This window comes from Sturnus vulgaris, chromosome 2 (assembly GCF_052056855.1).
Source record: "Sturnus vulgaris isolate bStuVul1 chromosome 2, bStuVul1.hap1, whole genome shotgun sequence".
NCBI lineage: Eukaryota > Metazoa > Chordata > Aves > Passeriformes > Sturnidae > Sturnus > Sturnus vulgaris.
The window spans coordinates 112,134,620-112,162,163 of record NC_142244.1 but is presented as its reverse complement, the minus strand read 5'-3'; the positions used below and the strand labels follow the sequence as shown (position 1 = coordinate 112,162,163).

At 37.9% G+C, this 27,544-nt stretch overlaps 1 protein-coding gene across 7 annotated transcripts in view; it reads left to right on the top strand.

Annotated features, from left to right (window-relative positions):
- The window catches only part of CASK (calcium/calmodulin dependent serine protein kinase), a 186,843-nt gene that overhangs the window by 62,994 nt on the left and 96,305 nt on the right, over nucleotides 1–27,544 (top strand). For all 7 annotated transcript variants that reach the window (XM_014876769.2, XM_014876767.2, XM_088160390.1 and 4 more), the window contains exons 3-5: nucleotides 15,620–15,725; nucleotides 22,225–22,302; nucleotides 23,650–23,722. In XM_014876769.2, coding sequence (XP_014732255.1) covers nucleotides 15,620–15,725; nucleotides 22,225–22,302; nucleotides 23,650–23,722 — 257 coding nt within the window. The remainder of the gene's footprint in view (nucleotides 1–15,619; nucleotides 15,726–22,224; nucleotides 22,303–23,649; nucleotides 23,723–27,544) is intronic.

Here is a 27,544-nt window from a genome sequence, read left to right as displayed (position 1 = left end):
TTCCCTTGTTCTGGCCACATTTAGTTGGTGTGGTCTGTCTGTATGATTAATTCCTCTTACTATGGATTACTGAAGGTACTTACTCAGCTCTTTTTGTGTTATCATCCTGCCTTTCCCCCATCACATACCCAAATGAAGAGTTTACTAATTTGGGGGGAATTCCAATTAATTTAATTAATTTTCAGTTAACAGACTTTTAATTACTGATTCTGATATTGAAATAAACGCATTCAAGCTTAGGCAGAACATCCTCCCTGGTCTCATCCCAGTGGCCACACATTGGCTTTTTCACTCCTATTTGAAGATTTGGTCATTTGCTGGTGCAGGGCACTTATCCCTCTGTGTTTTGTAACACGAGAGAGTCTTCTGCCTTGGTTCTGTTGTGTTTAGTAACTACTGAGGAATTATGGGCTGTACAGTAACAGTCAAAGCTATTCACAGCTTCAGGGCATGTTAATCTGTGTTGCACATGATGGTCTGAGGACTGAGGGCACTTCCATGTGCCAAGATCTTTGGAGGAAAATAGTATTTTAATATTCATTCTGGAGGTTGTTTTTTTCTTTTTATGAAAATAATTTACATTTTGAAGTGTTTTTCTGTCTTTCATGTAGTAATAACTACTGCAAGAAAAATTGGTTTCTCAGTGTTGTAAACCCAGATGGGGAGAGAAGGTCTCTTTATAAAATTGTGTCTCTTCTGGGTTGGTGTTTAGAAATGTTGCATTGTAGAACAGAGCTTTAGAGCTGGTTGTGCTGTGGTGACAGGTTGTTTGCTGACAGGAAGGCAGGTTCATATCCTGAGTCAAATCTGTATGCTCATGTGGCATTGCAGTGACTTGATTCCCCTTGCTCTCAGCACTACACTTCACTATCATCTCTGCCTCTTGCAAACTGATTGCTGCATTTGCACAAGAGAAGTGGCTCTTCTGAAGAATGTTGTGTCAGGTGAAGAGGATTCTGCAGTCCTTTGTTTTGCTAAATTTGTGATTACTCCTCTGAATAATAAGCCGTGGACCTTCAGTACCTGTACACGATTTGTTGCCTCAGTTTGAATCTGTGTTTGTGATTGTCCTGCTTTGTCTGCTGGCCCAAAACAGAAAACAATTGTAATTGGTCTGGTTCTTTACAATTGGTCTGGTCTGAGGTTGTTTGGAACAAGTAGGAACTGATACATGTGGGGGCACTGGCTTTGCTGAGATAAGGCCAATTTCAGGATTTGCTTCATGTCTTCGAAGATTCTGCCCACCTGTATCATCTTTGGTACAAAAAGTTTTGCAGCACCCCACCCTTGCTCCACTTACGTTTTGTAGGTGCTGGATGTGTACTTGAGCACTTGTGCATAGGTTGGTTTTTTTTTTGCTGTTCCTGTAATTAACGAGGAGAAGTAAGAATTTGTTACCTGGCCAAGTGAACCAGATTCTGGCTTTGTATCCCTAGAGATTGAACGTTCCACTGCAGTTGTCTGAGACTGTGAGAACTTGAGGAATCTTGTTCTTGCATAGTTGGATGGAGCCTGCCTGGCAGCAGTGTGTCAGTAGTGAGTTAACTGATGGCACTTTGACATTTGCGTGTAGGAAAAGTTGAGCCAACTGAAGAAGGGCCAGATTCCTAATGGGATTTAGAGATTTTAAGGACTACAGTAATGTAACACTAATTTTCTTTGCAATGTGGTATGTGTTGTTACTTGTTTGTGTAAACAGAGATCTTGGTAGTTGTTGGTTTTCTGAAGCTCTCTAGGAGGGACAGAGGAGCAGTTTTGTTTGTGCTCCTAAATTACTGAGGTGTAAATTGTCATTTTCATCTGGTCTGGAGGCTTTTGCACAAAGGCTCACCCAGAAAAGTGTTCTGAGATCTGATAGCTGGCTTTGGTAACATTCTGTCTCCCTGATCTATTTCCAAAAAGCACTGTGTGTTTCAGGGATCAGGACTCAGGAAAACTCTGTTCTAGGCTTTGCCCAAGCCTCCTGTCTGGGCAGGGCTTAGAAAGTCAATGTTTTTTACCCTTTCATATGATGCTAGCCTGATGTGTTATTTCAATGTCCAAGTCTATTCTCCAGCAGATTTTACCCATTCAAAGAGTGATCACACTTCAACTCAAAGATCAGTTATTGCTGAAGGTTTTGTAACTTGTAGTATCAGATGAGAACAGTGAACATGTGTTATAGTATACTAGAAAATGTAGAAAAATATTTACCTTTTAAATTTTAAAAATTGAAGCTTTTGTAAATTTTCTTACAAGGTTGGGAGTTTTTAGTGCTTGCTGATTATAGTATGTGTAAATAATAGATTTGTATCTCAAAATCCTTTTCCAAACTGGAGACGATGAATCAGATTTTATGCCTACCAGCAGGCTACTGGTTTTGTGTACGTTATCAGTATTTTAAAGATAAATTTGCAGTTATAAAACAACAAAACAAAGAAAAACTCTGTAGAAGAAATGGTTGCTACATTTGTGCAGTATTTACATTTATACTTTCATACTTTTTCATTAACATCCATTGTAGCTGTCCTCAAAGTTTTATTTGGTACATTGATGTTTTTCAAAAAAATCTCTGAAAAATGCAGTATGACAGATGTGTTGTTTGCTTTGATTCCAGTATTCATTGCTGACAGCACACTTGTGTCTATGGTTATTCTTAAGTTGGCACAAGTATCACTTGAATAATATTGCTTGTGGTAACAATAGGTTTAAATGGATTCCAGTTTCATGATTTTCTGTAGCATTTGGGAAACAAAAGAGGCAAACCAGTTTAATTTAGTAAATTTTCAAGAATGCAGAAAAGTTCAAAGCATTAGGCTTAGGTTCAATGCTGAAGGTTCAAAGCTGTAAAAAATGTGTTGAGCTTTAGTTATTCTTTTTTCAGCTTAAGAATGTTATGATGCAGTTTAGTCTGTTTTTAAATCCTACTTACCTAGGAACTATAAATAGGCTATCCAAACTGACTGTAATATGTAGTATATGTAAATATATATATTAAAATTGTATTAATTACTCTGTGCTCTGAGGCCATTTTATTTCCTTAATTAGTTGTTCATGACTGAAGATTTATGGAGCAGGATGATTTAAGCAGCCAAGTCTTAATTCTCTATGGTAAATGGAGACTGAGGTGTAGCTAATAAGAAAAGCTAGGTGCAATTATACAGCTATAGTTAGAAAGCATTTGGATGTGCAAAACATGTACAGTGTACTTTTTAATTATCTGTCAAGGTTTGTGAGCTCTAGCATAGCACCAGTCCAGAACTGACCCTTTGGAGAGTGTCAGCCCCATTTTCCTGGCACTCCATTTCAGGAGGTGCTCATTGGCATTTTCACAGCTTGTGTTTATCTGGGCTAATAAATCCTCAAGAATCAGGGTCCCTGTGACTTTGAGGTGACCTTACATGGTGCTAACTCAAGTCAATCATGGTTTATTAATCCAGGTATTGACTGGCAGAGATTCTTCTGTGTCATCATGCCCTGAAGGAGCTGAACTGCTATGCATATACTGCATTTAAGCTCATAAATTCTGCTAGGACCTGAGCTGACTTCTAATTCTGTTGCAGACGTATATCCAACCTGCATAAACAGCTCATGGGTTTGCAAATTTGAGTTTTTATGTCAAAGTCACAGGTGCATAATAATCTCCTTTCTAGAGTGGAGTGTTACACCCCTCCCTGCCTTGGTTTCTTGTCTTCCTCCTGCAGATTCTGGAAAAGCGAGAGCAGGTTGTGCAGCCTGGGACACACCGGGCAGGTTGCCTCACCAAAAGAGGTTTGTTAGGGGTGGGAAGTCGGGCTCAGAAATAGTGTTTGCTTCTTTCTTCAATAAAGGCTGGGGAGAACGAGCTCCCTGTGCTTCAGATTATTTTCAGAATCCGGACAAGGCTGCATTCAGCCCGAGAGTCTTGTGTTACCGTGTTAAGAGTTTTAATTTTAGTTATGCAGACAGGAAAGGTGCTCTAAAAGGTCTGTGGAACGGATGAGGGCCCCTTTAACTCAGATGACTGATGTGTCACGTTTTACATTTCCATGTACCCTATCATGTCAGTGATATTCTTTATCCTTGACAGGTATTCAACTTGTGAGAAAAGGAAATGTGGGTTTCTTTTAACAAAAGAACCCTGCTAACAGTTTCTTGCAGTTCTCTTATAAAGCTGTTTTGCAGAGAAGATGCAGATTATTATCAGTTATTTTACTTCTGTGGACTTTTAAAATGTAGTTGTGGATATATGTTTCGATAATTTCATACATATGCAAGTTTATTGTTGATCTTGCACTTTAGAGCAAGAAAAACAGGCAGAATTTTTAAAGGTTTGTTCTTAGTCTAATGGGTCATCGTTTCAGATTTGGAATTCTCAAAAAATTTGAACAAATTTGAGTCCAAGCTTTTTGCACCTGAGAAAGGCTCGTTGAATCTGAAAGGGTTTTATATGCAAGTACTTAAACAATCTTTGCTCTGTCTAGCAGGAGGAGCAATACATTATTCCCAGCTGGGTACTGCAGGTTTAGGTATCTGTGGTATCTATAGTTTATATATCCATATCAGTCCCTCAACATACCCTGTGACAGTGGAGGAGATTGTTGTGTATTACAATGTGGTTCTTGCTGTTGACATCACATCAAAGTTCAGAGGCAGTGGGAAACTCTCTCAAAAGTTAGGTAAAAAGCTATGCAGGTGTGCAAGTCCAATCTCCTACTTTGATACTTTGATTTCTAACTTCACAGGTTTTTTAGCTGATCGAGCTGTTTCTAACTCAACTTTTGCTAAGTATGAATTTTAGGTATTTTTATGCTTATCACCCCACAATAAAGAAGGGAAATGAAATATTTGCTTAATACTTGGTTGAGATTAAAGAAGAAAACTATTCCTCTCTGTATTGGTGAAGAGGAGTTGTCCTTTAAATAACATGAGAAGTGTGTGAATATTGTGAAAGAAAATATTTCTCTGATGACCTGGAATTGTGCTGGGACTCAATTAATAGGCAAAGTTTGGATTGGTTCTTTATGAGGATATGTTACCTCTGTCAGCTTAATCTGCTTTACAAAGGAAAGTATAAGTGCCAGTTTGTAAAGATTTGTGGTATTTTCAGGCTGTTGTAAAATCCAAGACAATTCAGGCAAGTTAAAACCTTATTCCTTGAGCTGTGTCCTCCATGTTGCTGGAAACAGGTTTGAGCTCAGTTGCACTGGTTACATCATTGCCATCTGATTTCTGTGGAATGAAAGGAGAGGGATGTGTTTTAAGAGCATTGGTTTCAGAGGCTTGGAGGAGTATTGCAACTGCACAAGCAGAAAAGGGACAATGTGCTTCTTTAAAGCATTACAAACTTGGTATGCAGAAGTGCTTTATGGATATTTGTAAGTAACAGAAAGTCTAGTTAAGACTTTGTTGGTTTATTGGTATGGAATCCTGAAAAATGCTGCTAAAAAAATGCATTCTGTAGTGAATTTTTTTGATGACTGAACTAAGACATACACACTAGTTTTATAAAACTGGCTTTATAACATGTCAGTTAATAAAGAAAACGAAAAAAAAAATCTATGACTTCTGGTAATAATTGTGAAGAGAAGCATGTGCAGAAGTGGAACAAACCAAAATTAAATTTTCTTAAATCCTGGATTATTACTGCCTGAGAAGAATTTTCTGGTTCCTTACATTGTTCTGTCACTGAACCAGAAAACAAGTTTTGCTAAGGTAGTTGTTCTCCAGCATTCAGACATCATTCCACTACACGATTTCCAAGTAGAACAGAATTGGCATCATTCTTACATTTGCTAGGTAATTGTCTATTACTCAGTATTACTCAGGGTGCACTGTAGGTGCTGTTTGTGCTGAGTTCCATGTGCTGTTCAGGGATTTTCAGAATTCAGCTGTCCCTTACAGCACATTTACTGCAGCTTGTACTGTTTTACCTGAGAAAAAACTGTAAATGAACCTGAGCTGTTTGCCAGCTAAAACACTGTCAGTCACTGTGGAGTTGGAGTCATTTTAAGGTGCTGGTGTTGCTTGGTTTGTCTAGACTTGGGCAAAGTAGATTATTTCCTTTGCAGCATTAGTGTGCAACTGGTTTTGTATTGGCTGTGCAGAGCGCGGCAGTTCAAGACCAAAGAAGCTTTGATGAAAGCAAACAAGAACATTTTGTGTGTATGGGAAGCATCTCAGGCAGTCAGTTCCCTATGTCAGTGCCTTTGGGCTGTTCCTGACTGGTAGTGCTCAGCAGCAGCAGTGTAATGGATTATTTAACCCCTCCTCAAGTAAGAGTTACAGGCAGTTTGTCTAGACTAGCTGAATGTGTTATGAAGAGATTTCCTTTGTATCTCTAAAATACCAGAGTTTTTCCTTTTAAACTGAGATTCTTTCTTAATATCAAAAAGTGAATTTGCCTGTCATTACATTTAGGTAAAGTCACAGAAGAAAAGACACTTCAAACAAAGAAAACCCAAAAACCTTCAAATGTTATAATGATCAGCAAGAGAAATCACTTAATTTTTCAGGATCAGCTAACATCCTCTTCTTGAAAATGTTCCATTGCCTCTGAGGGCACTTACTTGATTTAATGTCATTACATTTTAGTACATGAGTACTAAAAGCTCACTTAAAGGACTGCAATGTCTGTAACCTTTAGTTAACCTGATCAGCCTAAGTGAATTCTGGCCAAAAGATGTCAACGTTCGGTGTAAAAATGTTGTGCCAATCTAAGCATAACATTGGTAATAATGCATTTAGCATATTCTGAGGTAATTCACTGCCTGTGTTGCCATGGCCAAAGGCTGGAGAGAAACCCTGAACACACACATGCATAGACACAGCAAAAAGAACTCTCCAGAAACGAACAAATGTACAAAAAATGAAACAAAGAACTCCACTCTTGGTGATTAACCTTTAAAAAAGGAGAAATTCCAGTGATTTAAACTGAACTACTTGGAGGTTTTAGCTTTCTAAAGCTTTTTGCTGGATTTTATAGCAATAAACACAGACTGTGTTACAGTTTATGGATTAAATGAAGAGCTTCTGGTTTATGAGAACAAATTAAATGTATTCTAATTGTGTTGTACAAGTCTGTGTGTGCAGTGTAGTGGGATACTGCTCTGTGACCATCAGCTCCAAAGCGCTCTGGTTAGAAATAGAGCAGAAATTGATCTTGCACAGAATCTGGGTAAAAAGGCATTTAGCACCAGATGTACCTTAATTATTTTGGAGTGGCATCTTTTCTTTGTTCTTAGGCCTGTACTGGTCCTTAGTGAGATGAAGGGGATGTAGAGCTGGCCAAACACAGATCTCAGTGCGGCTGAATCCGTGCAGGCTCCGTTTGTGTTTGCCGACTCCAAAGCCGGAGCTGCGTTGCCACCTAGTGAGAAATCTGCAGGGAGCTGCACGAACAGGACACCACAGAGGGAGAAAAGAAATATCACCTGAATTACAATTCATGTCCCAGTTGTAATTTGAGGTGCAGTTAAACACATGGAAACATAAAACTAAGGCAAGTTAGCATTTCGTGATAATACTGTGAAATCTGGTTTTCTGACGTCTTTGCTCTTTAGGAGAAGGACAGCAGTGTACAGACTGTTGAGATCTGACATATTGTCAAATGGTTATTGCTGCTGTAATCTGGCTGTTTCTGTTGCCAGGCTATCAATGCTGGGAGGTGTTTGTGCAGGTTCCCAGGAGTAGCCAGAACCAGTCTGGTGGAACAAGAGCTGCACCAAGGGCAGAGGGAAAAGCATTGTTTGCAGTTGAGGTGGATCCATTCCTTGGCTGTGTTAATGGTGCACTTGGACAAGCATTGCAGCAGCGTGAAGGGAAAGGTGGTGCAGGAGGGGAAAAGGAGCTGGCAAAAGAGGGAACAATTGCTGCATTTAATGGGGCTGCTACTTGAAAGTGTTAGTTTTTACTACAAGAAACATTATCAGCGTAACTTTATGAAATCAAGTTATTCAGTTATTTCAGTAAAGTCCACTGTGACCATACAGCTGAGGATTTTGCCAGTTCAGTGCTCCAGCCAGCGTGTAGAATTCTTTTATCAAATACACACCCTATGGCCAATTGTTTCTCTGTTTTATTTTTGTTTGTTTGTAAAAGAAATTTCACGGCATATTCTTGACAGATCTGCTGCTGCACTTCCTTCTTTTAAGGAACTCTATCACAAAGTGTTTAAAATTGTGGTTTGCAGTGTAAAAACCTGTGGTCTCTGGTACTTGGAAAGGTGTTGGGTTTCAGGCTTTTACACAGTGCTGGGAAACAGGTGGGAACGTGGAATTTAATAAATGTGGTTATCAGTAGTGAGCCCACTTTCATAATTTGATTGATCACAACTTGAGAGTCAATGGCTATTTTCAATTTCCTTTCATTAATTATTGAAAACAGTGCCACATTAGAAGTGTTTCAGATTTTACAGCACAGATTGCAAAATGTCTTCAGCAACAATTCCATTTCTATTTGGAAGGCCAGCTTCGTGACAGGAAGAACTCTCCTTACTCCTTTTTACATTAATTTATGGAGTTTGTAACCCTGCTTCTGATAATTATATTCTTTCTTGAGTTTGTGAAGCATTTCAGAAACTGCTGCTTTGCCGTAAAGACAGATTGTGCATATAATTAATTAAAAGCCAATAATAATACAGAAAGTATTGCTTTTACATTCTTACGTTTCTTCTTTCTCTTTTCCCCTACCTCTGAACCTGTTGTTGAGTATTAACTAAGAGGACATAGAATGTGGAAAGTCTTAGATGAGAGACTAATCTTTGTTCTTCCTTGAAAAATGTTAGATTTTTTTTCAGTGTGGTGGGTGCATTGTAAAAAGTTGCTAAGAATTACCATTTAATTAAATGAAATGGGTTTAGGTTATCTGCAGTAGGCAGCTGTTAAATACTCTTTAAGGCATTCTTAAATATTTTTATTAGTTCAAGTTGATTAATTTCCTAAAATACACTATCTTATTTATGAAGCATTGCTTATTTGCATGTCAGTAAAAATGAGGACATGAATAAAAAGAGAGAATTGTTTTCATGGTCACAACCATGCAAACCAACTTACACTGTCAGATACTTGATTCTGGACAAGTCTGGTGGATGTATCAAGTTGAGAAAAAAGAAAAGTGGAATTTTTTCACACCCAGTTTTGTGTTCATCATAGCTGTCAGAGCATAAATTGAAGAAGGAAAATTGCCTTTTAAGTCTCCCAAGACACCCAACTCCAGCTAAAAAGCCATTAACATGTTTATATTTATGTCCAAACACTGGGAAAGAATAGAGTAGCAAGTGAAAGTTACTCAGAATTTAGCAAACATCTACAGAACTCTAATTCCATAAAATGAAGATTCCCATAGGTTTCTTCATGGAGGTCTCAGAAAGGGAAATATTATCTGTAGCTGCATTTTGCTGTTCTTGCTTCATGCCAGCATTTTGTTTCCAAATGCTACAGCAGCGTTAAAACCAAAGATTCTGATGGGAGATGGATTCTCTCACATTGCCCCTGTACTTGTTGATTCCCATGGCGTTTTTATGAAGGGCTCACAGCTACATGCATTTGTTTCTTTTTTGGTGCATGTTTTGGGCATGTTTGCTGAGGTGTACAGATGGATTATGCAATGAAGATTTGGTGACAATGGAAACACTTTCAGGGAAAGGTGTACTTGCATTTTATAACATCCTAAGCAGCTTTAAGGCTGCTTTTCCCAGCCTTACTTTCTTTCTCCTTCCATATTCCTTCTTTCTTTTAGGTTGAGTTCTGTAATTGAGGTTACTCATGAGCCACTTCTTGTGCTAAAACTGCAAAACAGTGGAGACAAAAATAAATTTCTGTTTTTCTTAACTGAGTTAACACTGAAATGGTTTTGGTGTGTGGTGTGACAAGCTGCAGGCTGCTGGAACAGAGGGCAGGAATGTGTGTGGGATGAAGGGGGAAACAGCCAGCAGTTAAATCAGCTTGGCTACCCTGGGGCCTCAGGCACCCCAAAGTGCGTGGGAGGAGAGGCAGGAAAAGCTTTTAGTGCTTGTTGAGGCAAGGAGTCATTAACTGGTCAGATGGATCTGTCTGATGAGGAGTCCTCACATATCCCAGGAAGAACAGGAAGTGCTGCTTTAATTACGAGAAAGGGAAATACTCTCTCGTGGAAGGAAAATAAAATATTTCAAAAGAACAAATCTTTGGGGCAGAAGCATTGCTGAGGTTCTGTAGTACAGGAGTTCCACTGCCAATGTCAATACAGGATGTTCCCACCTCCAGTTACTCGTTCCTGTTGCACTGTGTTGGCTGTGCTGAGAGCTTTTATGACTTCCCTGATGTATTATTAGAATAATAAAGCCTAGAAGTAATTTACACAGAGCAGCAAGGATAGGAGATAGGGAAATTTTGTAAGCCAGTATTTCCCTGGAAGTTCACCTGGTTTTGGAAGTGTGACCTCAGGTAGGGTGTGATTGGTTAAACTGGAATTTGGAGTTGTGCAGGATGTTCTATAGGGCTGTTACAGCATGATTTGAGGCAGAGGTGTGTAGTGTCTGCAGCAGAAAGGGAATTAGATCTGGATTAAATGTAAGTGACACATTACTGATAACAGGAGGGTGCAGGGACAGCTTTTGTAGGAAGAGGCTCGGGGCTGTGGGTTCCTGGACAAAACCTGAACCCATCATCCTTGTGTGTGGTGCTTCTGGAAGATGCATCGAAGGAGGGGTAGGAAACACTGGAGCAAGGTGTAAGGAGTGTGGAACGAAAGGAGGGCACAGCAAGGTCAGGAAAGGAGGAGATTGAGCAGGGCAGAGCAGATGGAGGACCCTTGCTAGGGCAGCAGAGAGGAGCCCCTGCAGCGTGCTGGGCATGGCACTCAGCCCTGCACCCACAGCTGGGGCTGGAGGGGGCTAAAGTGAAGGAGTGAAGCCCAGGAGAGGGGGGAGGAAATGTCTTTGTTTCATGTTTATCTTCTTTATTCTCTCTACTCAAATCAATAAGTACTTGTTTTAATTGGCAAAATATAAGTTAATTCCGTCAAGGCTGTTTGGCTGAAATTAGCTGATAAACAATCTCCGTGTCTTTATCTCAACCCATGAGTTTTTTTGTTCTTGTTACTTGTATTTTCTACCCCTGCCTGGCTGAGCAGGAGCCTGAGTGGGAGTTTAACATCTAGCAAAGGCCAGTAATCCACAGGACAAAACCCAGTGTGTGTGTGTGTGTGTGTGTGTGCAGGGTGAAACAGCCAGGGCTGAGATCTCAGTGTCTGCCTTGTCCATGCTTCAGGCACATTTCCAAGGCACACAATTCAGTTTAGCTGTTTCTGGAAGAATTTCATCTGAGTGGTCAGGAGCTTCTCCATGATGCTCACCAAAGGATGGTTGGTGAGAATGACATAACCAAGTGAACAAAGCATATTGATTTATCTTTCAAACTTACTATTGCGACATCAATTTAAAGCATATATAATCATGTCTTGCTGTACAAAATATATAGAAGCATTTTAAGCAAGAAGCTTACCAATGCAGATATTTGCTTTCAAAATACTGTCATACCCAAGGTGTAGCTGGAAAACCAACCCTTTAAAGGACTGAACCTGGAAAATCAGAATGGTGTATGTAAAAAAATGAGTTGTGTATACATAAAAATGACATGTGTCTTCCATCTTGCTAAGAAACTTGGAGCTGTCTGTCCCAAAAAAAGATGGGGCTGCTACAGTCTGTGCATGTCACTTCTAAAATAATGAAATGCTGCTAGAGATATCTCGTTCTTCCATGAACATACTTCGAAAATATGTTCAGTATCTTTGAGATGCTTTAAAACCCTGAATATCAAATTTTGAAAGGGAATTACATATTTGCCAGATTTGTCAGAGATGCCTAGGATATTAGATTGTTAATTCCCATGGGAATTTTAAGTGATACTCATGTTTTATGTTTTCTATCAAAGGCTGATATATCTTTCTGTGCAATCATTTAGAGCAGTTATCTTTTTTAGTGCTTGCAGAAATTCACTTTGTGTCGCAATCCACACATGAGGCTGCATTTTCTCTGGTGATTATGGCTGGGAATTCCCTTTTCCATCTTTGAACTTTTCTTTCTTTTTACTGAAGTCTGAACTTCCCTGCCATTTTAACAACTTTAGTGCCTCTCTAAATAATTAGCCAGGTCTAAAATGAAAACTTTAACATGTCTTCAGTTGCTAAAAAACAGCCTCAAAGCTTTGTAAACAGACTGAAATTCTGGAACATTTATTGCTAACAGTTGTGTAAAAGGATAGCTTGTAAATGCTTTTCAAATTATGATGTTAAGTATGAGCTTGTGTGCTAAACAAGTTAAATGGAACACCAGGTCTTTTTCCCTTTCCCCAATACCTTTCATGCAGCGGGCAGAGAAACTTCTAAAGCTTGTGCTTGTAAAATTTGCTGTTCTATTTATTATCGCTGTTGTCAATTATGTTTAATTTTGAAAATAGTGCTGACAGGGAAAGCTTAAAGAATGAACCAGAAAGTAATTTCTTCAGCCATATCAAGAAGAGAAAAATGAATAGATGAAGGGTTCAGAAAGGATTCAAATGAAGTTAAATAGTCCATCCAATGAAAGACGACAGTTTGGTTTATATTCCAAGACCTTGTCTTGCCTGAGGGTATCTTCCTTCAGCAAATTTTGTTTACTAATGAAGGAGACTGCTGTAAATATGGGACACATGAACATTAGTAAATGGCACATCACCACTTGCTGCTTAAAGCCAACTTACTCCACTGGCAAATTCTAGAGCTGTCTTGAATCTTTTGTAGGTGTGTGGAATATGCAAGGCTGATTTGAATATGGGATGTGGGTCTGGGACCTTTATTACTACACAACATGACTCAAATACTCAGCAGAGGTTTAGAAAACTTAACAGGAGGTAGCAAATAGTTCATGCAATGTTGTATTCAGAATGATGCCACAGGTAATATTGTGGCTCACAAAATAAAACTGGGATTTTTCTTATGAAATCTTCAATCACCTGATGCAACCAAATTTCTGCTTGGATTTGTGTTGCATTCAGAACTGGAACCGTGTCTGTGGGTGCCTGGGGTTCTATTTACCTCTTGAACCTGCAGAGGTAACATTTAATTCCATCTGGAAAAGGCATTTGATAAACGATTGAGTAGATGCTGATGTTATTTTTTTAAAGAGAAAACAGTGAAACATATGTGTCATCTCTGCCTTTTCTCCTCCACCCCTTTCCTTTTTACTGGTCTTAAACATGACTTATTTTGACCTTTGGGTCATGGTCCAAATGTACTTCAGAATCTGTCATTTCTTTCCTGCCCTGTGGCTTTGTTCAATCAGTGTGGTGTGTACTCGTCTGTCTCTTTATACCTCACTTTCTTTTTCTTAATAGGCCTACTGTTGAACAAGTCCCTGCTGTGTTTAAAATAGAACTTTGTTCTGCTCTTAGCCCCAAGACCCCTTAGTCATAAAAAGCCTTGTTCTGTAACTTCTGTTCATTTGTTTTCCTGTTCGGAGATTTTATTTTCCACTTTGTTTCTCCTTCTTGTGCTGGTGCTCAGTCTGTGAGCAGTTGTTGCATTCATCCAATATTACACAGAGGAATGAGGGAAATGGCAGTGTATACTTTCTTCCTTTCAGTGCTAATTCCTTTCAAATAAAGCCCACAAAGTATTAATAAAGGAAGCAGCCAAAATAAACTATTTTGATCACAGTTTTTGCCTGTAAATAAAGCAGAACTTTCCTGTAATTTCCTGTTGGTTATTTTCATTTGGCTTTCCATCTGAAATGGGTATCAGATACCACAGTGAAGTGTGGTGGCACTGAAGTTGTTATAAAGTAAGAGACAAAATAAAAGCAGCTTATTTTCTGAAGATCATAGTCATTCACAGAATCACAGTTTTTCACTGTCTTACACTGTCCTCAGTGTGCTCATCTCTGATCCTGTTTAGGAAGGACTGGATGTGTATTTGAGTGAAGCTCATTTAGTGTCAAATCATTGCCTGTTGTGATGGAAGGGAAAGGTACAGTGTGGCTTTACTAGTTATTCTGCATTAAGGTGGTGTAAGAACTGATAATGTATTTTCCATAGGGAAGTACATACTGCTGTTTTCTTAGGCTGTAGAATTTCATCTACATAAATAGCTAGACGAATAAAGGCCAGATTTTACATTAATTTATTTATCAAAATTTCTTCTGGATCACTGAATAATACCTCTGTTTGCTGTTCTGCTTGCACTTCCTAAGGTGCCATTACATGATGGTTTCTAGAGAGTGGCTCTGTCATTTTGCTTTTAGATTGCATTTGCAAGGTTGTGAGGGAGGGCACACATAATGCAGGTGTAATATGAAAGTTCTGGCAACAAAATTTGCACTTTGTGAATTTGAACATTTTTCTTGGATTGAAATTCATTCATTTCCAAACTCTCAGCTTTTCATTTGAATTTATAGATGGCTGAAAGAACCAGAGTCTAGTATAAATCTGAGTTGCCTGTTAAATGCTTCACAAAAAAGAATGTTCATCTTGCTGCTTGCATTTTTCAATATAATTTTTTCATGTTAAGAATGTAAGAGGGCACATGTGAAAATAGTGCATTTTAATAAATTTATTTCTAGTGTAGCCCATTTATACGGTGAAATCATATTTTTATTTCTCCATAAATGCATGTGTAGGTCATTCTTGAGCAACGACCAATTGAATGGAAGGAGAATAGAAAAGTAAAATGTCTGCTTCAGAATTCAGACTGATATTTTCCTCACTTACCAAATTATCATCAAAGCTATTCATTCAAAATTTTGCTATTCTTTCAAGAATAAAAGTAGATAAGTTAAAATAAAAAAGTTTAAGGGTGATTAAATAACAAAAATACCAAATAGTTTCAACAAAGAAGAAAGAAAATTAATTCAGTGTAGTTTGTTTTTTAGCATTTATCTGCAGAAGGATTGATTTGTGATCAGAAAAAGAAAGAAAGCTTTGAGAGATTTCAGAGTGGTTTTTGCTCTTCTTTTAGTTGCAGTTTTTCCTACTTTATTCACTCTTCTCTAGAGCAGAGATACCAAGTAATTAATGCTGATGAAAATTTATTGCCAGTGTCATTCCATATAATGGGATTTTAAAATAAATACTATTAAAGAAGTAATACTGCAAGAAATTTAAGCATAATAAAAATGCTTCTTTACTTACGAGGATGATCAGGGGCTGGTGTAGGTTTCTGGGCAGGTTTTGGAGTTTGCACACCTGGACATGTTCAGAGCTCAGCTGGCTGTGGGCCTGCACAATCTGCTCCAGTTCACCTTGCTTTGAGCAGAGGATTTAGAGTAGAGACCTCTAGTTATTAATAGTTCTGTAGTGTGGTGAAAGTCTGTCTTCTGCATTTGAAGGTAATTCTGCAGTGTTGTTAAATATTTAGGATTAAAATCTCAGTGTAGTCTGCAACTGTACATTAAAGGATCTTACTTCTGTAGAGTTCTTCAGACTATGACCAAGGAGATCTTCTATTAATATGTAAATTCAAGAATCTGTTAAGTTTTGAGACATATATGAGTATTTAATTAACCATAATTAAATGTCATCTTGCCAGTGTTCTTTATAAAGATTAATGAATTTATTAGAAATTTCAGACGTGTACATCTTTCCAAACATTGTGTTCTTAACAGCTTGAATATGTAGCTAATCTGCAACTACCTTTTTATCTTCCACAGATCTGAAGAGAGAAGCCAGTATTTGTCACATGCTGAAGCATCCTCACATTGTTGAACTGTTGGAGACATACAGCTCAGATGGAATGCTTTATATGGTCTTTGAGTTGTAAGTTTCTCTCCTTGATTCTACCTTTCTGTGTTGGCATTTGCTAAATAAAATCCAAAAAATGTGTCTCACACCTGTAGATCTTGAAGCTCAGAGGTCTTGAGTGCTTTGAAAATACTTATTTTAGGCAAGTGCAGGTTGTCCCAAATAAAAAAAATTTAAAAAAAAAAAAAAAAAAAACCAAAAAGCTTGTCCCACTGTCTAAGTGGTGAACACCAGGGGTTTCTAAAGACAGGCATGATTTTCTTGATGGCTGCAGGGTAGGAGAACAAGTTGAAAATCTACTGGTGGACATTATCTTTGGGTAATTGAGGGTATTTTGTTCCAGTTGTGAAATTTTCTGTTTTTACACACTGGTGCTTTTTTAGCACTGCTTTTCTATTATTAGGAAAGAAAGTTATTGGTGTATTTAAGTATTCTTGTAAATCAATATGCCTGTTCCCAGTATATGAGAAGAGGCTTTTGTTAAAAGATTTGTTTTGCAACTTTGAATGTAAGAGTTTAGTTGTAAGAGGGAACAAAAAGTGACTTTTCAGCAATGGACAGGTATTTTATTCAACATCAAGAAACAAAGAAGAGGAGCAGCCCCAAAATTACCACATTTTTTCTTTGAGAGAAAATTATTAGTTCCTCCTGAGTTAGGTTTTGTCTAAATGAGAAGGATACAACCAGACATGTGAAATGGTCTTTTGTGCATGTTCTGTATTTGATCTTTTTCTCTGCCTACCAGCTCTTCTTTTTATGCTTCCTATATATTCATTCCTAGTCAATCTGGGCATATGTATTTGTACCTCTTAAATTTCTCTGATCATCCTCCATTATGTTTTCTGATGCATTTGAGCTGCTGATGTTGGAGTAACCACATCATACTGGTTTGTTAGGTAAAACTGCCTTCCCCATAGAGCCAGGAATTTGATTTGAGATGTCTACATAAAAAATAATTGTCACAGGTTTTACCATTGAGGTAGTAGAAAAGCTACAACAAAAACATTAGGTAAAGCAGAGAACTGTTGTTTCCAAGTCTTCTGCGTTTTTTAGATGAGTTTATAAACTTAGGTTTATGAAACAATTGTTCTTTGCTTTCCTCTCTGTACATTTTGATTCAATACTGACTTTGCTTTTTATTTTGAAAATCCCAAAGCATGGACCAAGGGACTTTAATTACCCTATTATGAAATAATTATGTACACCTTGGGTAATCATACTCAGATAATTAACAAGATTTTGAAATGGAAAAAAAATGGTTTGCTTCTATTTTTATCATGCTGATAGCTCAGAAATATGAGACAAAAGCAGTAATTATTTTTTTAATGACAACCCTATTATAATTTATGTTTGTACACATAAAAAGCAAGCCTGAACAATTAGAATTATTATACAAATACTGCACCTGACTTCAGGCCACATGAAAGAAGGAATTACAAAGCTAAATTATTTGAGGGATGATGGTTTATCATATGTGTGTCCTTGTCTCCTTTGTACAAAAAAATCATCAGTCTTCTGTAGCAGTGACAGAAAATGAGGCAGTAGGAACACCTGTGCTGGAAATGTGGCAGGGAATGGAGGAGCTGTGGCAGGATGTGTTGTTGTGCTGGAGGGGATGCTTTGGTAAAATGATTCAGCAGCAGAATGGTGTTTGTGTGGAGTGAGATGCATTGTCTGAGTGTGAGCAGTTAGGGACACACTATAACTGTGACCATAAAAACAAATTTGGAGTTAGCAGAAAAGCATCTCTGTACATGCAGGTCATTCATTTCCCCCCCTACTGCTTTCTGTTCATGATGCTTTTATTGTAACCAGCTCAGCTGATTTGCTGCAAATTTCTGTCTACAGTTCTAAAATACATTTCATTAGGGTCTGGTTACTCTGAAGTTACCAAAAAGGGGAAGACAACACAGATCTGCAGAGGAGACATGAACCCAGCTGTGATGAGTGACTCGTGGGCTGGCAGGTGCTTTGCATGAAAATAAGGCAGACCCAGCACATGAAACGTGTGGAATAACCAAACCTAAAACTTGTGCCATCACTTGCACATAAATGATCCCTTGGTTCTCTGCTGTTTCACGGGCTGTGGGCTGCATGGGGCAGCTGCTTAGGAGGACCCTGAATATCTCGCCAAACCTTCTGACACAGGAAAAGTACAAGGGAAATAAGCAAATGTAGCATGGACCTGGTAACAACTGGTTGAACCGCTCAGGAAAATGTACACTTTGTGTCCAATTTTGAAAGCTTTTGTGAAAAGAAACATTTGAAAAATCAAACCTGGATTCATAGAGGAACTGAGGAACAGTAGCAGTGAGGTTTAACACCAAAAAATGAGCTGTGTTTTGAACTCCCTATTCATACACAAACTCAAGCACTCTGTAGAATGGCCTGTATTTCAGATTACCAGTGGGCTGCATGGTGCTGCTGTAATAAATTGCAGTAAAGCAGGTGGCCATAATAGATGAAGTACATGTATAGAGTAAGAAGCAGACCCTATCCCAGAAGGTCTTATTGCTAAGGTGAAAACACTATTTTTAAAGTATTTAGGTGTTACTGCATTACAAATGAGGGAGGATCAACCTGTGAAAAATTATTTCCCTTACACATCCCAGCAGCTCTCCCAGAGAGACTCTTTACTCTGAAGGAAATGATCCCTTGGAGGCTCTGGAGACACCTTACATCTGAGAAAGGCCAGCTCTACTCTCTGTAATAGAGTTGCAATTTTCTTTCCCATTCTTGGTGTTATTTGCTGGCAGCTGTATAGGATCATGGGGTCATTTAGGTTGGAAAATACCTTGTAAGATCATCGAGTCCAGCCATTAACCCAGCAGTGCCAAGTCCACCACTATACCACTAAACTCCACATCTACACATGTTTTAAATAACTCCTGGGATGGGGACTACACCATTACCCTGGGCATCCTGTTCTCATGCTTGACAACCCTCTCAGTGAAGAAATTTTTACTGCTATTCAGTGTGAAACTCCCCTGGCACAAATTGAGGCCATTTCACCTTTTCTGATTGCTTTTGTTACCTGAGAGAACAAACCAACCCTGACTTGGCTACAACCTCTTTCAGACATTTGTAGAGACTGATGAGGTCTCCCATAACCCTCCTGGTTTTATTTAGAATACTGTTTCCTCTGTGGTATACAAGTGTCACTTAATATCCTATTGCTTATTACACTTTTCCTAATGATCATTGATTTTTATCAGTGAAAATATTTTGAGAAGGATCAAAGCTATTTGCAATATTTCTAAAAGAAAGCAAATATTCATTTTGAAGCGTCTGAAAACTAGATTTTAGATTTATGAGTACATTATTTGCAGTTTATCCTCAGTATATATGGACTGAGTATTTCCATGTTGAAGAGTTCAGATATAGAAGCAGTGAGTGCATTCCAAATACCTTTGTATCTGATCATTTGCAGAATATTCTCTCACCACTACACATAGATGGGTTTGTTTTTCTTGGTGCATTCTGAGAGAGATTTCTGTCTTGGGACATTAGAAGAACTGATCTATTAAGATTTATCAGTTAGGATGTATGTATAAATATAATTGTATACATATAACTTTGCCATTTAAAGTAGCTAATATGTAAAAATGCTTCAGGTTGAAAAAAAAAGAAGTACTTAACAGGGTTGCAGTTGACTTATTTGAGGTAAGTGATGGTGGCAAGTATGTAAAAACTGTCCAGGTGAAGGGGAAAATGCCATCATGCACAAGCCTTGAACAAACGTGGTACAAAACTCAGCCATGAGCAATATGTCAACTCTGAATTTTAAATCTTATTTTTATTAAGTAACAACTCAGTTCCATAAATGAAGCAGTGCTTCTAAAGCTTTCTCATTCTTCATCAATAAGTTCAATTGTAGGCCACATCCTATTAGGTCTGCAAATTCAAAGCTAACATACCCCAGTATGAAAACACAGATCTCTTATGCAGTATGCTGTCTGTTCTTCAGTCCCTGCTGGTGTCAGAGGAGATTTCTGTATATCTGTATATATAAATGATACATATTTATTTACTGTAATATATATATAAAATACATCAGTCCTGGTCAGTTCATGTCCCTTCCATGAGCTCCCTCTGCTGGTGTCAGGGAATTCTCTCAAGTTACAACTCTGTTCTGATTTTTCCCTTTTTTTTTTTTTGCATCATCCATTTATGTCTTCAGCATGAATATATTTGTATGTTTACTTCAGTGGATTTTAACTTTTTCTCTTTTTTTGTGGTTTTCACATGCTTATGCTGGTAGTTGCAAACTCTTGAGACTTTCTGAACTTCCATTCCATCAGTATTCCAAAACTTTATTGCTCTTATATCATACAAAGCTTTCAGTTTCTGCAAAGTCATCTTGTAGGTGGTTGAGCTATTTCTGAGTTTTTAGTCTGTTGGTTCACTGAATTTTCTGGGATTTCTTAAAACTGAGGTTGACTCTAGCTTTTTTCCAGCCACAGCTGGACAAAAGTCTCGCGATTTTCAGGTAAAATTCAATATCATATATTGAATATATTGTATCACATGGAGTGGTACAAGCCCTCTTTACACATGAATCAAAATCTGTTCTTTTAAAAAATTAAAAAGATTTTGTCTTGAAAAAACAGTCAGTTGAAGTCAGAGATTAAAATACACCTGACTCATATTTGTGCTTGGGAGGCCAACAGAGATCATCTTAATGGAGTGAAACTTTTCGAACATAATTTCCAAGAAGAAATTCAAACTGGCCCTTACTGGTACAAAATTTCAGTGAAAAATGCTGGTATCTGTAAGTGGGAGGTAGAAATCCATGTAAAAGACCATGCTGATTATAAACATATTGTGTAATAAAAAAGTTAATGTAAAAACATTACACTCCTCCTTCCATGACTCAGAAACTGTTGATGCTGCTAAAAAGCTGGATCTTTAATTTCACTGACTTGTTATAAAGTACAGATATTTAGTCTCCTAGAGGGTTCTGCTGCTTCATGAGAATGACATCTCCTTATTTTTGGTAGCTGATCATACATTTTGTATATTCTACATTAGAAAAAGAGTTGAGAGGTTGACATGAGGGGTTTTTTCCAAGGAGCCAGTGAATTCCAGGTTTATGCTGCTCTCACTGAACCTGCCCCATGGCTGCTGTATGGAGCCCTGTGATATTCTCTGAGTGATGTTTAGCCCTGTATGCAGACCTGGTGTTGGGAGTTGTGCAAAACAGAAAAACTGCTGGAAAAAATCCTATGGAGGAATATATTGATGCAGTGAAGAGCAGATGTGGTTTGGCAGTATGGAGTTCTTTGCTCTCTTCAATGTGCTTTCTTTTGGTCACCAGTCCCTCTTTTAGTTAACAGTGCTCTATCCACATGATAGTATATTTTGCATGAGGGAGACCTTTGGGATTTATTTGGGAATTAAAGCTTCTGCACATGGCTTGTGACTGCCTAAGCAGAAGTTTGGCATTGCAGGTATGTAACAAAGTAGAAGTGATGCTAATATTCTGAATAGCTTAGTGAGACAGCCCTGGGAATGCTGGCTGTCCAGATGCCCTGGAAATTCTGCCTTTTGGGGTTTTTCCCCCCTTGATTCTTTGTGGAGAGTAAGAACAGAAGTTGTGAAGGCTGAAAATGTCATGTTACATACAATATTTTTGCAAGTGCCTTATTAAACATGAGTTATGTGATTTTTATTGTTCCTGTTAACTCTTGTTGCTCTCTTCTTGCCCCATCAGGCTGTGAACGTTTCTAGATACCAATCTGCCTTAGGTCCCTTTCAGGAGAGGGAAAAGGAGGGCAGCACCAGACTGCTTTCATTTGAGAGAAATGGCAGCCTAATTTCAGACTAAGGTCTATGAATGTATCTGCATCTAAAGTGTAGTGCTGCTCATTGTGGGAAGTTAGGTGATCAGAAAGATGAGGGAGAAGAAGAAAAAGGTATCAAGTTTCAGAGCTGGTGATACAGTATGTGGGCTGTCAGTGTTCTCAGGTGTCTGTGAGCTGTAAAATTTCCTCTTGGCCACTTAATTATCCAGAGGAGAATGCCGACTGGCAAGACTGTAATGTATTTCTAGAGTATTTTTCAAAGTCTTCATTTAAAATTCAAATGGAGTAACATTTTTTTATTACTGCAGTCGTTAATATAGAATTGCACTTGTAATGCTTATAAGAACACACTTAACCTAATATGAGGAGCTAATTGTTAAATTGCAGTGTCCTCTTTGTTGCAGGGCATTGACTTTTCTTGCACACACTTGTTCAATGAGCAGTTTAGGCAATAAAGTAAATGTTTGGTATTGGTAATGCTTTGAGAGAACTGTTACATGGCTTGAGGGACATAAAATGGTTAACCTGTGGCAGGACATTTTCTATTAGATTACCTACTAAATGCTGTTTTAGTGACTAATGCACTGTACTTCTATCTAGAGTACTTTATGTAAGATTTATGTAAGGGAAATAAATAGGTTTTTTAAGCATTTTTATGTAATTGATTGTAATTATCAGTTTTAAGCATTTTTGCTTCTTTTTACCTGCAGTATGGATGGAGCAGACCTGTGTTTTGAAATTGTGAAGAGAGCAGATGCTGGATTTGTCTACAGCGAGGCTGTAGCCAGGTATTTATTACAATTTTAATTAATCCCTCTGGATAAATAGAAAATAATGGAATATACTGTTATACAATCTGTTAGCTAAAAGTTGAAAGTTGGAGTACTATAAATAATCCTGTTTCCACACTCTAGATGTTTATTACAATAATTAGCATAATCAAAGAAGAATTTTGGAGCATTTTGCCATTTACTAGTTAGAGATTTGGATGAGACTACTGAGTAAAACTGTGTTTCACATCCAATACCTAACTGGCTGTGTTTGCCATTTTGGATCTCTCATACAATGGCATGAAGTGACTTGCCTAACAGGGTGAGAATTTTACTGGTCTTGCTAGATGGAGGGGTTTTTTTTCTTTCTTATGTATCACTGTATTTATGGTCACTTCACCTTTTCACTTATGAGATTAACTAACATGAAAGAGTCAATAAGATTGCAAAAGGGTAATGAAACCCACAGTCCTCGTGGCTGATAGTTGAGCTCAAAGCCCACAGGATTCTTTGTTTGCTTTTCTCAGCACTGTGGATGTTTTAGTGTTGTAGAAAGCAGGTTGGAGGAGACATCAATGTCTGTATTTGAACCTCCTGCTCAAGGCAGGGTCAGCACAGCATTTGTGTCGTGTTGCTCAAGGCTTTGTCCAGTGGAGTCTGGAATACCTCCAGGGAGGGAGATTCCACAGCCTCCCTGAGCAGCTTAATGCACTGGTACGTTCCTATGGAAAAAGAGCATTGCCTTTAACCAGCTGGAGCCTCCAGAGGACAGGCATTGCCTCCCTTAGCCCACAGTAACCTCTGGTGCAGCACAGGATGCTGCTGGATGTGTTTGTTGGCTCTGCTGTGGTCAGTGATCTTTGGGGCATCCCTTGGACACAGTGGAGAAAGAGGTTGCTCTCCAATCTGCATCAAGCAAGCCAAGACCGTGTTTTGTTACTAACAAAACAAACAAAAAAAACCAAAAAAAACCCCAAACAAACAAACAAAAAAAAAAAACAAAAAACAAAAAAAACCACAAAAAACCAAAAAAAACCAAAAACAAACAAACAACAAAAAAAAAAAAAAAAAAAAAAAAAAAAAAAAAGCCAAAGGGGGTCCCTGACTTCCTTGTCATGTCAATCAGAATTATTGAACATTTGAAACCTTTACATAAACCTGGAAAACACAGATTTTTCTTCACTCAAACTTTAGATTGTATTATTCACTATTATAAACATAAACTTCATTCTACAGAACTCTGTATATTTGAGGTTAAATTGGTTGATTTCTTTTATACAGTTAGACTCTTAATACTTACATTGTTAAATGTGTATAGTAATTTTTCCTGCGGGTTTGTCATGCATAATATATTTGTTTTTTCAGTCATTACATGAGACAGATACTGGAAGCTCTACGTTACTGTCACGATAATAATATAATTCACAGAGATGTGAAGGTAAGGGGGTTTAATTACTTTTTTTTCTTCACCACAACAATGCAAACTACTGAATTTCAATTTCTGTAGTTTAGAGAAGGGAGGAGCTGTAGACAAGGAGTCTCTATTTGCTGAGTGTGTCTTTACTTCTACTGTTTCATGTAAGATGAAAGCCCATCCTAATTCCACCAATAGAGAACATTTAGGAGGTCTGTATTCACAAATTACACATGCATTTGATTACAACTTGCTTTGAAAGTCAGTTTAATTCCTAGGTTTTGAATATTCAGACGGAATCTGCTTGCATTTTGTTTCTGTTAGGAAAATGTGTATATAAATTAATTGCATAAATTAAACTGGAATTGGTAGTTTATTGGCATCAATTTGACAGCATAATGACAGCCCTCATTCACACCAAGATTTCATAGAGATGCACATTTAAATGCTACAGTATTAGTAATGTTATCTAGTTCTTGGAGACAGTCCAATAAACATTTATTATTATGAAAACTTCTTTAATACAAATAAGTTTGGGAGTAGAAATGCGGTGTTTAAGACCAGTGTATGTGTATATATTGGTTTTGAACTGGTAAACTTCGTACTGTTTCTATGGATATTTATGGAAGTCCTTTATCCCAAAGTACCTTAATGTAAGTAGCTGGGAGTTTTAACCCAAGTGGGCTTGACTCTCTTCAGTTTGAATATGCATATTTTTTGTTAATGTCATGGCCTAAAGTAGTTATTCCCACTTTTCAAGAGTTTGATTTCATTCAAAGTGAATCAACCACTTTAGGAATTGAGGAAAATTCTAGCAAGTTCTGATGGTGCAATTTGAGAAGTGGCTCTTGGATTTTAGTGAATAGAGACGATTGAGAGAGGGCAAAATGTGCTTCAAACTCCTGCAGGTGACCTGTGAGAGGAGAGAATACAGACACTGAACTGGTGATTTTTGTAAGGAGTCATTTGGTCTTCTGTACCCAGACACTGCAGACCATTCCCAACCTCTTACTCCTTTCCTTTTAAAACCAAGAAGATTATTATGTAACAGGCTTTCTTTTTAAGTTGGGTGGTTTAATAGTCATTTCTTAAAACAGATTCTAAAAATGGGCTCTTAATTGCTGATAGAATGTCTCATCTTGTTCTGTGTTGAAGATTTTAGGTACTTTTAATTGTTCAGTTTTGGTACCATATGAATTTCAGAGTTAACATCATCTTTATGTTGCTGTGTCTTTGTGAAAGCTCCACTTGTTTTTCTAGGACCGTATTCTTGAAAAAAAACAAGTTTTAGCTTCAAGGGCCTCTGAGAGATGCCTGTTTCACTGAGAGTAAAGTGGGAATTTATTTTAGTGCTTATCCTTTCTCTTAGAACCTCAGAATCACAGGAGTATTTTTTTTAAATACCATCCTTAGAAATGAACCTGTTCAAATTACCTGGGTTAGGAAAAATGTCTAAGGTATCAGTCTAAAGCAGTGTAAACCGACAGGGTTTTGTTTTGGCAAAGGCAGTTTAGAGCTGTAGGGTTTGGGAGTAGAACACGTTAAACTAACTGCAGTATCCAGGCTCTAGATGTCACTGTAGGCATTATTTTGAAAGGAAGTAGTCTAAATGACCACTTTAGAAATTACCTGAATGGGTGAAAGTGCTTTAATAAAATCTGTAAGGTTGATATAGTCAGGCTCCATTTTCCTCCCTTTTAGACTTTCTGTGAATGTTATTTTGAAATGTCAAATGCTTGGTTGTTCTCTGCTGCACAGTGTAGCCCATGTGAGGTTTAGGTTTCTTTCAGCTGTTTTTGTGCTCCCTTAGCTCCTGGCTAATTAGGAAGTTAGACAGTTTAGAGCAGACAGAATTAAAGTTTGCTGTTCTCTGGTGCCAGAAACTTTACCTGACTTTTCCAAGTGACTCCAGCCTGGGACAAATTCCTCGTGCCTGACCTCTCATGACAGAATCAGAATGTGAAAGCTTTCACAAGATGGTCTGTAGTTGTCCTGATTGCTCTCACTGATCTGTGAGATCAGATGTTTCTTGAGCCTGGGTGCATCATTTGACCCCCTTCAGCATTGCTTAAAGGTTTTATAATCAGTGACAATTAGACATTTGCTTCACCCTCAGTTAATGTGATCCTGCAGTGCTTGAAAGCTGGATCATATGGTAGGGAAAATAGAAGGTATAGAAAGGTAGAAAACTCAAAAGATAGCTAAGCATCAGAAATGTGAATGTCAGGGACTTCTTCCCTTACCACAACATTTGTTCCTGTTCTGCCAGATAGATTCTACTGATAGAGGACTCAGCCATTCCTTTTATTGTGTCATAACCTTGCTGTGTCAGGAATACCCAGAAGATGTCTATTGAAAGTAGCAGCATTGAAAAGAAGTCTTTTCCATTACCAAATGTTATTACAGAGCAGTTTGTGTACAGAGAAATCTTTATGTAAGAGAACAACAAAAGGGAAGGAGGAGAGATGTGAGTCTGAAATGAGATTCTTTTATTTTGTTTTAAAACTCTTACTGCAATTTGAGTACCATTTGTCACTGGCTTATTTTTGCAATAACTTTAACAGAGGTTTTGCAGTCTTTTGTGAGCCTCTATTGTTATGTAGAATTTTCCATCGTTGCAAAAATCGTACTATAAAAATATCTTTTAGTATAACTGTTGTAAGAGTAATTTAATTGTATCCAGAGGTGTAGTTGCAGTAGTTTTATCCTTAACTTATTCCAAGTACTTCAACTTTGTTCTGTGATTTCCATGTAGTTTGAGTACCTGTATATGTTGCTGATAAGCAAATTGGTGTGCAGCTGGGGTCAGGGTGTCCTGTCAGCAAAATGCAGACATTCAGAATTTTCATTATGAGTTTATCTTGGTAGGTGTGAATGCTTCTTTCCTACATGTCATCATCTAAACAGATAAAGCTGCTAAAGCAAAAATACACATATTCTGCTTTCTTTGTCATTAAGATTCAGTTCAATATTTCTGTGACTGGGAGTCAAAACCAGGGAGTTTTTCCAGGGAATAGGACCAAGCTTTATGCTCTACGTAGAGCTGTGTGTCATATGCACATCTGAGTTGGTCCAGGTGACCTGAGACTTGATCTGTGCATAGATCTGCACGGTGATCTTTGCACTATACAGAGCTTAACCCATGATATGAGTTCTGAGAGCGCACTCAGTTACCACTTCTGTCTTTCATTGCCTGACCTGCTTGTAGCTCAGCATTTCAGATTTTTCTGGTGGAGTTCAACACTCTTATACTTCTCCTTTTAGGCATATCTAAAAAATGAGTAAAAGTAGCATATATGTGTCTGAGTGTATGTAACTGTATATTCGATTATTTAAAAAATAATCAGGCTAGCATCTGTTCTTTAAGACAGTCTTCCCTTTTCCATCTTTGAATACCCAAAACAAGAAATCTGTTGCATGTTACTTCCACTCTTTTCACTTTGAAACTTCTTTTATGCTTTCTGGGGACATCCAGTAATAACTGGTGTTTTTTCTGTGTTTTCTAGAACTTACTGGATTCTTGAGATCCAGTAGCAACTTCTTGGTGAGGGTTTTGTTACATATTAAATTGTTAAAAAGTGATTAAGGCTGCAAAACAGCTATCAGAGGTGCAGTTGAAGTGTCCTACGTGGCCACATTTTTTTCTGAGGAACACTTCCTCATTCAATGTACAAATTAAGACACTCCGAAGCCAAAACTTTCAGTATTTTTTCTCAGTGTTTCTTCAGGCAGTGCTCTTTTCCCCCTGTTTATTTTCACTCCTGTGCTTCTGATTCCTATCTCAAGGTCCCCGTGTTTGTTTTGTCCAGCCCTTTTCCTATTGACCTGTTACTATGTTCAGAAGCA